This window comes from Malus sylvestris, chromosome 14, assembly GCF_916048215.2.
Source record: "Malus sylvestris chromosome 14, drMalSylv7.2, whole genome shotgun sequence".
Classification (NCBI taxonomy): Eukaryota; Viridiplantae; Streptophyta; class Magnoliopsida; order Rosales; family Rosaceae; genus Malus; species Malus sylvestris.
Genome location: NC_062273.1, coordinates 27,025,980 through 27,041,590, shown reverse-complemented (window position 1 = coordinate 27,041,590; position 15,611 = coordinate 27,025,980). Strand labels below are relative to the sequence as shown.

The window sequence follows — 15,611 nt, the reverse complement described above, 5'->3', positions numbered from 1 at the left end:
AGGAAAAACAACACTTACATGGAGAAATTTTCACTTATAAAAAAACTTGAAAACTTTGAATGTTAACAATAAAGATAAAATAAAATGTAAAGTGAATATTACTAAGTTTGATTTTTTAGTGTAAAAATATGGTTTTTCGTTAAAATAAACAGTATCGCGGACTTTTCGTTAAAACTTCCAAATTTTTAATTACGAGGGATAGAAGTGGTCAGAAATTTTATTTTTTAAGTTATTAATATTTTAACACACATATTTCACCATTTGTATAATAACATATAATGTAACATTCTGTGTATCGATCACACTGAAAAACTCTCTCACTTACATAAGAAGAAACATGAGAGTTGGTCCACACCCAACAAAGTCTCTCCCTTTCTCGATTATCTTGTGTTTGATTTTGGTTTTTCGAGCAAGTGGGCATTGTTTTATGAGGTTCTAGATTCTCTCTACCACTTCTGTTTCCGGAAAATAAAAACGAAAAACATAAACATATTTAATATTTAACTTCAAAATATTTGGGTTTCAATAGGGGACACACTCCACCAGCACTTACTAGTTATTAGACTACTTCTATTTTCCTAATTCAATTAATAATTTAATGCAATTTTATTATTATTTTTCATTAGTTATGAATAGGTAATACTTGGGTTTAGACCCATATCTTTAATGATGTATAATGATGTAACACATATCCTTTTGTTTCCGACTTCCCCATGAGCCTTCGGTAGCACAGCCAAGACAACGATGACTTTTCAGCCTTTGCAAGATGGAGCGACAGAAGTTTTGAGAATTCAAGAAAAGGTCACAACGAGACGAGCCGTTTATTATTACAATAGGTTTTGTGATCAATGGTACAGTATAATCTCAACTACTATAATTATGGGAAAGAAAATTTGAACTTGGCTGCAAGGGGCAAACACATTGAATAATCCGACTAACTCACATCTCTATACATATCATCTTGTTTCTAATAAACAATGGACATGCTATTAATGACTATTGAACAGTCACATGTGTTGCACTATAACTGACTTATTATATTATGTAAGAAGATGTGGTTCTAAACTTGTCAAGAATCAAGTATAGTCCGTTATAAATGGACGAGGATTGTCTGCCCTCCCACTTCCGATGCCTTTCGTGTCCTCCTGTTTTGTATGGTCACGGTTAAGCCACATCAACATTTTATATTGTTTTTTTTATAGAGATAATAAGATAAAAATAAATAGTAATATAAAATGTTGACGTGACTTAACCATGACCACACAAACAAAAGGGCACGGGAGGGTACCGGAAGTGGAAGGGCAGACAATCCTTGTCTGTTATAAATTATAATTGGTTTGTTGTGGGCCCATGGTCATTGCCTAATAACGAGGAGAACACTCATAACTCATTCGCTTGTCAGATGTTAGCCTTCAAAATAAATTTCTGTTATGTTTACTTACTTGAAATTAGAAAAATTATGAATTAGAGAAGTCATGAATAGTGGAAGAGAAGAAATAAAAATACGACCAACTACTCTTCATGATCGATGTTATTTGTAATTTTATATGCTGGTAAGATAATTATAGAATTGGAATAACTCATATTCAAACATGTCAAAAATCAGAATGATTAAACGCATAAACTTTTACAATAATTATGGATTTAATTGGGAAATGCATAGGTCTCACCGTGTTATGATTTGCCTTGAAACTATGATTAGTGTTAAATGCATGAACGAAGATACTTTTTGGTGTCATTTGATTCATTACCAACTAGGGAATTTTCAATGTATCGGAAACACGGTTTAATATATTAAGTGTCATAATACAAATGGTTTGATATTTAAATTTTTTTTAACCATTTATATTATGCCACTTAATGTACCGAACCGTGCTCTTAGCATACTGAAAATTTTCTCTGTAAATTCAAAATTACATCGCATGTTGGTCCTTATAACCACCAAAGACAAATTTGTAATTTCCGGGACTTTACAAATTTGTATTGAAAAATGATTTTTACACATCATTCATCTCCTTCCCCACACGTCTATTTACATGGATTTCTTAATATTATTTTAAGAGAAATTTTATTTGAACCCATTTGTTTTATTTCTACACCCAACTTAACAATTATGTCCAACAAACTCTCAAATTTGCCCTTAATAAATAAGAAAAAGAAAATAAAAATGGGTGTTTTTCTATCTGCACCCAATAACCCTAAACCCACCACACCATTATTTCCGGCGAATCCAAATCAAACTTCCGCCAAAATTTATCTCCATGTCATCAACAACTGTCTCCTTTCATTATTTTCCTTCTTTTCCTTCTTTTTATCCTCCTCCCTCGTATCATAACCGCGAGAAGAATATGAACCATCATTTCCTTTTGGTGCCATCAGTGGGCATCGAACATGACTCCTCATTTCTTCGTCAACACTAATTCACACCCGCCTTTCTTTCCCGATTGATTGGACCCAAGTTCGCACAGAGAAACAAAAAAAAAAAAAAGATAAAAGGAGAGCATTAATTGGATTGTTGGAGCTTCAATTGTGTTTGCCAAAAAAAAAGGGGTATCGTGGCTTGTCGGGGAGTGTGAAAGCCTCCCTTTGTGTTTTCCCGATGGGGTTGGCTGGAGCATATACAAGTTCTAATATTTTGAAATTCTTTCTATTTATTTCAGGGCACATTTGGAATGTTATTAAATAATTTTTTAAGTTGGGTGTAAAGATAAGATAAACGGGTTCAAATAAAATTTCTCTTATTTTAATTCTCCAATAAAAAAATCTACTTTAATTTATTAAACTCAAAAGTAGAAAATAAACATATACAAAACATAAATAAACAAATGTGAGGAAATCACTTCTCGCTTGTGTTTGTAGAGAGATTTTTCAGTGTGACCGTCACAAAATGTGGTATATCACGTGTCCCTATATAAATGGTGGGTTATGTGTGTTAAAAGGTTAATAATTTAAAAATTAAAATTTTTCATCACTTGCATAAAAACACATGATGTATCATCCGTATTCTCGTCACAACTAAAAATTTCTCTTATTTGCGAGTGTAATTTTTATTTTTTATTTCCAAAAATATTCTGCCAAATATGACAATCTAATCAATATAATCATTGTGGTTGAGTGGTGCTAATGACTAAAGCCTCGAGAACAACTGACACGACAAAGACGTAATTGTTACTTTAATGAATTAGTTACAAGGTTACGTCGCATGAAAAATCTTCAAATCAAAGAAAGAAGATAAAGGAAGAAAAAAACTAATTAAAAGAGAGTAATAGTAGGGAGATTAAAAATTTTAAGCTAAATTTATAAACCAAATAACATGGTTGTTGATGATTGAATTATTACTTAAGTGTTGATTAACATGCTTATTTTCTATTGGTGACACATGATTTAGTTTGCAAATTTGGTTTAAAATTTTAGTCTCCCTAACATTACCCATTAAAATATGCAATAAAAAGTGTAATAAATCAATTTGTTCTACTTTAAGTTTTATAGAGACAATTTCAAGTTTCAGGTTTCAGGGGCAAAATGGAGCAAACTTTGAGTTTCAATGAGTAAAGTTGCGACTTTTGAGTTACAAGGAGCAAAGTGAGATTAAAATTGAGTTCCAAGAGACGTAGCTAAAAATAATTTGTTTTCAAATTTTCAACTAATTATAATATTATACTTGGTAAACTAGATTGTGTGCCCAACATGCTAAAAAATTTCTGAATTGCAAGAGTTGAGTGACAATGGTAAAAATAAGCGCTAATTACTTTATTTAGATGTTCAATGGAAAATTGTTTGAGGTCAAGATTCTGGATATGAATATGATATCATCAACTTGCACGCAAAGAAACTATAACACCCTCCTCCTCAAGACAAAAAGTGACAAAGTGAATTTACTTGAATTTGGTAAGAAATAAAGAGTAATCCATATATTGTAAAACTTGATGCTAAATTTCAAAGCTAAATGAGTGTACATTTTTAATTTTAAAATTTGATAATGGATGATCGTTTTCGAGTCAATGACGGTTGCGATCATTGGAGCTTATCCTTCTCATGTGCAACATCAAGCCAATATAATTGCTCATCGCTTAGCCCGTTATGCCCTTCATACTAGTTGTTTTTGTTGTTGGTTTAAGGATCCCCCGAACCTCATCTCTGACTTGTTATTAGAGAATTGTTGTAATTAAGTTGCTGCTATTCTTTGCAGCTTTTTTATTTTGTGTGGATTCTTCAATCTTCTATAAAAGCTATTGTTTCTCTTAAAAAAATATATAAACATATCAAATACAAATCCTCCATATTGGTTCAGCGTGCGAAAATTCTGTGGTGGGACCCTTTATACTATTGATGAGTCGATACTATACTTTATATTTTATCCTAATCTTAGTTATAATTTGTTGATGCACAAAACCGGAGATGTTGGAACAACGTAAATCCGACCATGAATCTGCAAGGAAGTAAATAACACAAGATATATCGTGGTTTACCCCAATATTTGGGTTACGTCCACACTGATATTGTATTTCTCTGAGAGGATTGTGAGGGAGAGAACCTATGTAATGTGAGAAGGGATCTGAGAGAGAGGGGGCTTCGGGCCTAAGAGTTGGCCTCTGAGGGTGAGAGTGAGCCTCCTCCTAATTGTAAGGGTGGGGGGTCCTTTTATAGAATAATGATTCTTCACTTATTACATATTTGCCACTTCCTTTATTACATAATTACATTTAAGTCTCTCGAGTATTTATACGAGATCTAAATATGGTATAAACAGTAGTCCCCCAAGTCTTCAGTCAAGAGAGTCTTTTGGCTGGAGACTTGAAATTCAGTCCATGTGTGGGCCGAAGTAACTAGATGTCGTCTAGGACTAATACTCGATATGAGGTGGTGCTCAATTTGAAATGATGCTCAACTAGAAGTAGAACATGTTGCGAGGTTGCTCTGCTTGTGGCTTATGTTGCCTTGGTTGGCTCGGCTTGTGGCATTGAAGGTGAGGGAGTCCCTTTTATAAAATAAGGGCTTGCTCCTCAATACATAAATGATGGGCTAGAGTTGATGCTCGCGGTGAGGCGGTTGCTCAGTAGGCGGCGATACTCTCTAATGATGGTGAGGGAGTCCCTTTTATAGAATAAGGGCTCGCTCCTCAGTACATGAAGAATGGGTGCTTTCTAATGAAAGTGAGGGAGTCCCTTTTATAGAATAAGGGCTCGCTCCTCAATACATAAGTGATGGGCTAAGTCTCCCAAGTATTTTTTTCATGAGGCCCAATATATAGTGTATAGTCCCCCAGTCTTCGGTCAATAGAGTATGTTGGCTGAAGACTTCAAATTGAATCCATGTATGGGCCGAAGTGGTGGTTGTTCGGAGGCGGTATTTGTATACCCTACACTGAAGCGTTGAAGGTGAAGCTTTGCAAGTGAAGCTTTGAAGCTGGAGCTTTGTAAATGAAGCTTTTGAAGCTAGAGCTTTTGTAAATGAAGCTTTCGAAGCTAGAGCTTTTGTAAATGAAGCTTTTGAAGCTAGAGCTCTGTAAATGAAGCTTTTGAAGCTAGAGTTTTTGTAAATGAAGCTTTTGAAACTAGAGCTCTGTAAATGAAGCTTTTGAAGCTAGAACTTTTGTAAATGAAGCTTTTAAAGCTAGAGCTCTGTAAATGAAGCTTTTGAAGCTAGAGCTTTTGTAAATGAAGCTTTTGAAGCTGATTGACATGAATGATGTTCATAAATGTTGACATGAGTGATGCTCATGAATGTTGACATGAATGATAGTCATGAATGTTTATGTATGATTGACATGAGTGATACTCATGAATGTTGACATAAATGATGGTCATGAATGTTTATGTATGATTGACATGAATCATGATCATGGATGTTTATGTATGATTGACATGAATCATGATCATGAATGTTTATGTATGATTGACATGAGACATGAATAATGGTCATAAATGTTTATGTATGATTGACATGAGTGATGCTCATGAATGTTTATGTATGATTGACATGCGTAATGCTCATGTATAATTTGAAGTACTGGGTGTATTTTTGATCACCTGGTTGGTGATAATAGCGGTAGGGTGCCGAATAATTTTGGAGTACTGGATGTACTTTTGATCACCTGGTTGGTGATAATAGAGGGTCTGGCTGCCGAATAATTTTTTGTAGTACTGGACGTACTTTTGATTACCTGGTTGGTGATAATAGAGGGCCCGACTTTTTTAGGCATATGGGCCTTCTTTCCAGCCCATTTATTTTGGGCTTGCCATTTATTATTATTATTATTATTATTACCCTCTGATGGGGTTTATACAGATGTCTCCGGAAGATAAGAAAAATAAATTACATCATTCAAAAATAAATCCAACCCTCTGCTCAATGGGTCACGCCTATAATTCCCTCTTCTGCATGTCATCACCACCGCAATTATGTCTGTTTTTTTTTTTTATCTTTTTTTGCTTTCTGCTTTTCTAAAAAATGACAGCTGCTTTGGATAGCCTTTCTGACTTCGCCCATTTGCTTTTCTCCAAGGTTCTAAGGCCTCGTTTGGCAGCTCGGACTGTACTGACTATTTCTGTCGGATAGGATAAATAGTCATCAGATAGTACTGACTAAATTAATCGGGCGTTTGGTGCAGTATCGGATTAATGACCGTATTATTTATACTGTGTTTGGTATTATACCGGATAAGAGAAATCAAACTTAAAATAAAATTAAAAAAAAATTGAAATCATCTTTTTTTTTTCGCAAATCTCTCTGCACCCCCCAAACTCCCTCCCTCTCTCTCAGTCGCAGTTCTCTCTGCACCCCCTCCCCAAAACCCAGTTTGATGATTACTGGAAAAGAAAAAGAATAGAAAAAAACAAAGTTGTCAAATGCAGGAAGAACCCAGCAGCCATAAAGTTGTCCCAAATCTCTCCGTCCCACCCCCAAATCGCCCAAATCCATCAACAAAATCAGGGAACAATTAAGCTAAAAACTCATAAAACATCTCCAGTCCTATAATTCTCTACAATTCCTAGAGAAACCCAATTCGAAAAGTTAGCGTTTTGCAGCTCGAGTTCTGAGAATTTTGCAGAAAGAAAGAGTTGGGTTGCTGGGAGTGGCGGATGAGATGTGGAGGTTCGGGGATCGGTGTTATTGGGGAAGGAAGGAGCGGCGGAGCAATGGGGGGACGAAGGAGGGGGACGAAGTGAGCCAGGAGAGTGCTGCGAGAGAGAGGGGGACGAAGTGAGCGAGAGAGAGGGAGGACGAAGTGAGCGAGAGAGATGACCCGACTAAATTATACGGAGGTTTTGGTTGGGATAAATAAGCGGGTGGGAGGAGTATAAAATGAGTGGGCCCGGATTAAATAATCCGGTGCTTATTTAATACGAAGTTCACCAAACATCTGTTTCGTACTATTAATACTATCCGGTGGTCTTATACGGCGTGCCAAACGAGGCCTAAAAGTCGCTAGGCGCTAGTCGGGCGGCGGGCTGGGGTCTAGCGCCTAGGCGGCTAGGCGGGAGCCTAGGCGGACTAGGCGGATTTAAGTAAATCTATCATATTTCAGGTAAATAAGTGTCCGCTTCTACTTGAAATATATATAATTTCATCATAAACTACAAAATAGAATGCATATATATCATGAAGTATTGGAACATAATGAAAACATGTGAAATAAGGATATAATGTTTGTTCATTCAAGTATGCAACAAGTCTCTTACAATTTATTGGAAAAAAAAACAAAATGCAAAATGAAAGTTATGTATTTTCTGCCTAAGTGAGTTGCAACCTAGGCGCGTCTAGGCTGGTGCCTAGGTGGTCTAGGCGATGGGTTGGGGCCTAGGCATTAATCGGGGCGATGGGCTGGGGCCTAGCGCCTAGACGGGGTCTAGGCGGCGCTAGGCGGGGATTTTTAGAACAGTGCTTTTCTCTAGCTTTCAAAAAATAGGAACATGCATCCTTTGGTGGTCGACAAAAGCAAAAATAAAGGTTTCCCATCATAGGCCTCGGCAAAAACGCAAAGTGAAAAAGCAGCTTTTAGGGCAACTAGTAGCAATAGCCATCATCTCTCTTTTTCCTTTTCTCTGCTGCACTTAATGGGCAGCCATGCTTTGCTCTTTTTTGCTTTTCCTTCGCACCTCTCTCTATAAAGATCCTTCAAAAGGCATCGAATAACTGTAGAGCTCCAAGCCTTCCTAATTGCAGAAGTATCTTTTTTTCTAACTTTAACACATCTGAATTAGCAAAAGTCTCATCCAGAGCATCAAGATTTTTCAGTAACAAACTAAAATGAGCTGCACTGCAAGATTCTAAGGCGTTAACGGATCTAAAGTTTCCGTCTACAACAGGCATCTGGTTATTCCCACTCGTGTTGGACGAACTACTCCTAAAGCTTATCTGTTCCATTTCTGAGATGCTATCCTCTAAGATTTGCGATGAAGCAGATGAACAAGAGTACACTTTCAGAGTATCTTTATCGAAAATCTCGCATTCCTCAGAAATAATGGACAGGAAATGACAACCTTGCCAAGTTGAAAGAGCCTTCCCTGCCTCTAACAGAAGTAAAAGAGAGCTTGGAAGGAGAAGCAGCAGCTTGACAATGAGAGTGATGAAGTCTCTGGTTTGTGCATATATATATATATATATAAGATTGGTGACATGTAGAGCAGATAGCCGACTGCGGCCTTTGCTCAGCTCCAAAACAATTGGGTCAGCTTCCACCATTGCTCCAACGAGATCCAGGTATGGGTGATGGCCATGCCGACGTTGCCGGCGCCGATGACGAAGATCTTGGCATGGCGTTTGGTGAAGGAGAGAGCGACGACATTGGAGATGGGCTTAAAGAAGGCCCAATATATGCTTCTGAGCCTTGGCGTCGAGGCTGAGACACTCGACCTTGTGAACTGCATCGTCGAAAGCAATGTCGGTTTGGGGTCCGTTGCTACTGTTACTTTTCCGCGTGAAGATGAGCTTCTAAAAACCTATTGTTTAACTCCAAGGGGGTAAATATCACCATAGGTGACATTCCAGTTATAGAACTTGTACGGATCTTCCCCATTTGTGCAGGTCACCGTAAGCAAGGCAACCAATATCACACAACAAGCACTTTTGTACACTCTCATCTCTCTCTGCTTTATGTGTATTGTTTCTCTCTTTAGAGAGTAGAGTGATGGTGGAGTTTTGGGAGTTATCTTGATATGGTGGCGGAACAAATGACGGGCACTGAAGTTTTGAGCTTTTGGGTTTTTTGCAGATTTTGCAGATTCACGGTGGAGGTGAAAAAAATGAAAGAGAACTGACATAGTTTTTCGTGTCGATTCCCACAGACGGCGCCAAATGTTGATACACAAAACCGGAGGTCTTGGAACAACGTAAATCTTATCGTAAATCTGCAAGGAAGTAAATAACACAAGATGTATCGTGGTTCACCCCAATGTTTGGGTTACGTCCACACTGATATTGTATTTCTCTGAGATGATTGTGAGGGAGAGAACCTCTGTAATATGAGAGGGGATCTGAGAGGGTGAGGGGGCTTCGGGCCTAAGAGTTGGCCTCTGAGGGTGAGAGTGAGCCTCCCTCTAATTGTGAGGGTAAGGAATCCTTTTATAGAATAAGACTCCTCACTTATTACATATTTGCCCATTCCTTTATTACATAATTATATTTTAAGTCCCCGAGTATTTATACGAGATCTAAATACGAAGACCCTAAGTATGGTATAAACATAATTTATTGGTTATTTTGGTAGAACTTTGATATTTTGTTATGTATTTTCAATGTAGGACATTCGACTTCCTCTTAAGCAAAAAGTGATCAAACGGATGAATTTTGGAGTGATTCTAATTTGAGGATTTTCGTGAGTGTTTCGAGACGATTGTATCAAAAATCCAGATTTTTCTAACAAGCCGTTTGACCGTGGCAATGAAATAAAGACTCAGCGCGCAGTTTTCCCAGATTGATGTTTTTGGACATTTTGGGTATTTTGAAGGTCAAGATGTCATATTTTGAGAAAGATTCCTTCTGAGGATTTGTTAGGGACATCTCAAGCTTTAAAAAGAGATATTTTGAGACCAAATTGGAGTTGATTTGGTTGGTCAAAAGATGGATTTTCTCTACAGTCTGAATTTCTGTTTAAATAGGAAAATATGCATGTTCTTAATAACATGCATGTAATTCTTCCAATTTCGGATTTTTTTACCTACAAAGTGTTTTATATCCATGTTCTTAATAACATTTTATTTTGTGATTGTTAGTAACTAATTCCATTAGCTATGCAAGACCATGAACCTTAGTAAGAATATGCAAGTTTTGAATTATTAATCACTGGTTTAAACTATCTATTTGTCTTGATGATTGGCCACCATTAGGATTTAGAAAAGTCATTTGATGCAATTTTGGCTGAGAGCTGTCTCTGAAATTGACTAAAGCTTCTTGTGGTTAATATGTGTAACTTCTTAGGATGAATGACACATCTTAAGGGTTGTATGATTTTTCAAAAGGTTTTTACAAAACTTAATGAGTCTTGCATGTTCACATTCGATCTAGACGCCACAGACGGGTTGCATGTTAGATATACGTTATATGTTGGAGGTTCCAAGTAGGATATATATTAGGAAAACCTAACCTTCAAAATATGCATGGGTAATTCATAAGTAATTGGAAGAATTACATAGAATTGTTAAGGTGGCGGTGAAACTCTAGTGCTTAAATAGATTTTCAAACTATTTTCTTTTGTTTTATTTACTTTGCCAATTTATTTAATTGTTTTTAATATTTTAGGTCATAAAATCACCCTTTTCCAAACTTTGTTTTCAAATAATTAATTAAGATTTGGTTAACATAAATTATTAATTTAATCCCTGTGGAGAACAACATTGCTAGAGCCGATTATACTACAATTACCTTGTACTCTTGCAAGTGTTTAAGTGTTTTTATCTCTACTTTTGCAGGTGGTAAAAATCATATCAATTATCATACTATTCTTTTATGATTTTTTCATTCTAAAGTCTTTGTTGACCTTCTAGTGAGATTTTTTTAGTGGGCTCCAAACACGGAGTAGTACATCAAATTACTATACAAGTGGTGAAATACTTGTGCTAAAAAATTAGAAACTTAAAAAATAAAAATGCACCACTTATATAATAATTTGTGGTGTATCACTCGTATTACGAACACAATGAAAATTTTCTTGACCTTTATGGGTCCTGATCTCCCAATTTTATTTTAGGCTTATTTTTCCAACTTCTCTTCAAATTCCGTTTTGATTTTATTTTACCCTCTGAAAATCAAATTTCATCATTTTACACTGAAAGTTAATGTTTGCTTCACTTTGGCATTTTTCGTTAGTTTTGTTGACCTATATGTTAAAACTCTAACATGGCATAAGTACGACTCACTTAACTGCTAATATGGCTGCCATATTATTGAGTTTAAATTTTCAATTTCTGGGTGATGGTTTTGGGCTAAAAATTCACGGCAAGCTTTAACAAGGAAGGAGATTTGACGATTTGGCAAAAATGCTCTTCTCCGTTATGCCCAATGGATGCCCAATAGGATCCTCTCTGGATCTTTTGACGAGAATCCTGAAGATCCATGAATCGTGTACGTTCATCGTATATTGTGCAGTCAATTTTTGTCGAGTATTGTTTATATTTAATTTTAAATAAAAATATTTAAAATAATTTATAATAGCACGATGTCGATAAACAAACACAATTCACGGATCCCCAGAATCCTCATAAAGAGAATCCGGCTAGAATCCGGATTCAATGGATACTACATTAGCATTGTTCATTCCACGTCATCAAGTTTAACTCCAACTTGATAGAATTGACAAAATTTAGGCAAAGGAGGGCAAATCTAGAAGTTCAAGGTGCAAAGTGATTATTTTTTTAGTTTCGCATAAAATACTTATATTTTATTATTATTTTTTGCAGTTGGATTTACAAAAGTACCCTTCGTTTTGCTAAATGACTACATTGTCCCTCTACCTTTACATCACTTTCTTGGGTCTCACTTTCATGGATCTGCCACGAAGATTAAAGTAAGCCTTTCGAAACTCACACCCAAAGCAAACTCATATTTTAAGCTTTAATTTTTGGAAATTATTAATAACGTTTTGAAATAGTCATTCGGCATTCTAACCGTGTTTAAATTTAAAAGACTGTGTAATGACTTTTCCAAAGTGACAAACAACAATTTTCTATCATTTCATGGTCGAAAAAAATTTAAGTATGCTCAAAATTGTCAACATGTAATCACGATAAATAATTTAGTAAAAAAGGCAAACAACTCTCTAAATAAAAAAGAGATTTTAGGTACGATACTTTGTAAGCTGTGAATTTGTTTAGTTGTTGCAATGGGTAAAATGCAATTCCCAACTAACTTCCTCCGAGCCCGAAAAGGTTGGAATAATGTAATTTGCTATCAATTATCCCCCTTTTAAGCAAAAAAAAAAAAAACCATGACAATGTAAAATAAATTTTTTCTAGATAATATAAAAGAAAATTGTACACTTTATAATTTTAATTTTCTTTTACACTTTTTTTAATACAGTTTTTTTTCTTTTACACTTGCACTTTTATTTCAGATTTGCAGCTTTGTATCTCCAAAGAAATCAATCCAAATTTTACCCCGTCACGTTAATCTTTTATTTTTATTTTTAATGAGGACATTATATAATCAAATTTGTGCGACTACCAAACAACAAGCTCCCACATTATCACGAATGGAGTCAATACGGGGTTGGATGAATCAACATACATGATACTAATGTGAGCGAGCAAGGTGGGATAAAGTGGGACTAGCTAACCTAAAGTTTTTCCCCACCAGACACTAACTTTGTTGGCTAAGGTTTTCATTATCCCACTGGCTTTCATTGATCACAACATGGTAATCGTAGACAACCCTTTCAATTAGAGTACTAGGAAGCGATGGCCAACGACCTATATTTGCTCCACTTTGGATGATCGGCTTGGCCACTGGCAAATAGGCTTACTTACACCAGATACATTATTAGACCGGTATCTCAAATTGATAATGTGTTGATTAGAGTACTAAGAAGCGATGGTTAATGACCTATATCTGCTTCACTTTGGATGATTGGGTTGGGGACGATGACGATTGTTTTGTTTTGAGGCCGCAAAGCTCGTTCCCTATTATTTGGCCCTTGGCAAATAGGGAGGCTTCTTTACACTAGGTACACTATTATAATAGTATCTCAAATTAATAACATATTGTCACATAAGACAGTTCAACACATAACATTACGTTATTGATTTGAAATATTGTCACAACAATATAAATTAATTAAAATTTAAGCCCACCACACACTAACTATATCGGGATAAGATCATAATCTCTATATATTTTCACTAATCACAACATGGTCGACACACGTTATGGCTTGTGTTGTGAATCTGTGATCATAAGCTAGCCTAACCTATATAATATTTGCTCCACTTTAGATGGTTGGCCCTTATCAAAAGGCAGCTAAAATGACCACAAGGACAATCTGTCTGGTTGCACTCACATACTGTTTGGATAAAGAAGGAAATCTAAACCATAGAGGAAGATATATGAAGACTTTGGAAAAGACTTAAAAAAAAAACTTAGAGTATTTGAATTTAACGGAAAACGTGACACAAAACCGAGCGCAATGACGTTCTAGGATTTATACAACCGACCTCACTTAGTAGAAAAAGACTTTGTTGTTGTTGTTGTTGCTACTTACTCTGCTAAGCTTAAAGTAATGGCCTAGATTAAATACTGCATCATCAGTTTTGCACAGCAAATTATCAACCCTAACCAATATATATATGTAATAATAGTAAAATGAAATGACTACAATGTCCAACTGATTCATCTGGCACACTTGGGTTTAAAGTCCAACTTAGCAGACGTAGGTTTATTCAAGTTGGCTAGATGAATGTGTTTGTCCCTCCGCACCCTTATTCGATCTCCCTCCCCATAGTTTAGATGAGTTTAGGATAGAATATCGTTTGTATAAAAAAGTAAGTCCAGCTCAGTTATTATTAAGAAGGATAAGGAAGTAGATTCCTCCAAAAACAAAACTTTGATCATAAGACTTTGATCATAGTTGACAATCTAACTCGAGAAAATATAAGCAGCAAGAGTTTACCAAAATACATATAGAAAAAAAAAAGGCTAATGGTAGGGAGACCAAATTTTTTAAACCAAATTTGCAAACCAAATGATGTGATTGTTGACGATTGGATTATTACTTAAGCGTTGATCACGTGCTTATTTCATATTGTTGACACATCATTTGACTTGCAAATTTGGTTTAAAATTTTGATCTCCCTAGCATTACCAAAAAAAAAAAAGAGAGGATCCAAACATATAGAGCTGGTTCTTAATTTTGAGGTTAGCTAGTTGGTGGAAGCTGCTGTTTGCTTGGCAACGGGGTATTTTCTTGCATTCTTGACAATCTTGGTGAGAGCTGCTTGTCCAAGATCAAGTCCGCAAACGTCTGCGAGTTGAATCAGGTAGAGCAGAACATCAGAGAGCTCATCTTCCAAATGCTCTTTGTCATCAGAAGTCCAGTCAGGCAGCCCTCTTGCAACTTCACCTTTCCACTGGAAAATTTCAGACAGTTCTCCAACCTCTCCCACCTGCACAAACACATGCCATATATAAGTTCTTTTATCTGTTTGACATGATGATATTCTAAGCTATTATAATCTACAGGCAAGCGGTAGACTCACTACTTTGACCTGGCAACTGACCCACCTCACGTCTGATATGAGAAAAAAATATATCCGCATATAAGAAAGTAAATAAATTGATAAGATTCTAAATGGGTGAGAGTGATTACTAGTGCTAGAAGGAGATTTCTGGGGCTGTGATATTGTTCCCATCCTCTTACTTGAGCAAACTCAGCAAGCCTATCACTAAGTTCTTGAAGTGAAACATCTTTATGACCATTTCTTGCAAGCTCATGAGAACTCCCCATTTCTCTTCTAATATTACTAGCTCTCCTCTACACTTTGGCCCTCATGCAGCGCAACCAAATTTAAAGCAAATGGAGAGAGGGGGAGAGAGATAGATTTTTTAAGGGCATGGTGGATGGGGTACTTGAGTGTTACCAGTGGCGGATCCAGGATTTTAAACTCGGGGGTCTTAATAATAAAGGTCAAAAAATTTATAGACAAAAACAACATTGAAAATTTAAATATAATACATTTCATTCAAAAATCATATGCAAAACAATATTACAAATTATAAAATCATAATTCAAGCGTCAATTACGAGGTTTTATAAGTTACTAGGGAGTACCTAAGTTATTGATTATCTAATATGGACCACTAAATTTAAAACACCGATCAAATAAAACTCTCTCCAAACTCCCACTATCTTTCTAACCAAACACACCATTTTTCTCTTTTACTAGTTTCCAAACATCCACTTTCTCTCTCACTAAGAACACAACTGCCATACCTCCACCAACCGCCTCCCTCCCCATTCTCCCTCCCCATGGCAGCTCCAACCCCAAATTTCACCAATCCATGACAGATCATATCCATCTTACTAACCTTATGTAGGAAATTTCACCCATAAGAAAAATTACTAAGGTGGTTGAAATAATTTGGGGAAATTTGGGCTTATGTACTGCCTCGCCAGACGACAGA

General features: G+C 36.0%; 1 protein-coding gene across 1 annotated transcript; it reads right to left on the bottom strand.

Annotated features, from left to right (window-relative positions):
• Positions 1–13,960: 13,960 nt before the first annotated feature.
• Positions 13,961–14,992, bottom strand: LOC126598662 (uncharacterized). The gene is made up of 2 exons (XM_050265022.1): positions 14,798–14,992; positions 13,961–14,594 (listed from the first exon to the last, which is right to left on the bottom strand). The coding sequence occupies exons 1-2, from the start codon at positions 14,933–14,935 to the stop codon at positions 14,352–14,354; spliced, it is 381 nt and encodes a 126-aa protein (XP_050120979.1). The 5' UTR covers positions 14,936–14,992; the 3' UTR covers positions 13,961–14,351.
• Between the last annotated feature and the right edge of the window lie 619 nt (positions 14,993–15,611).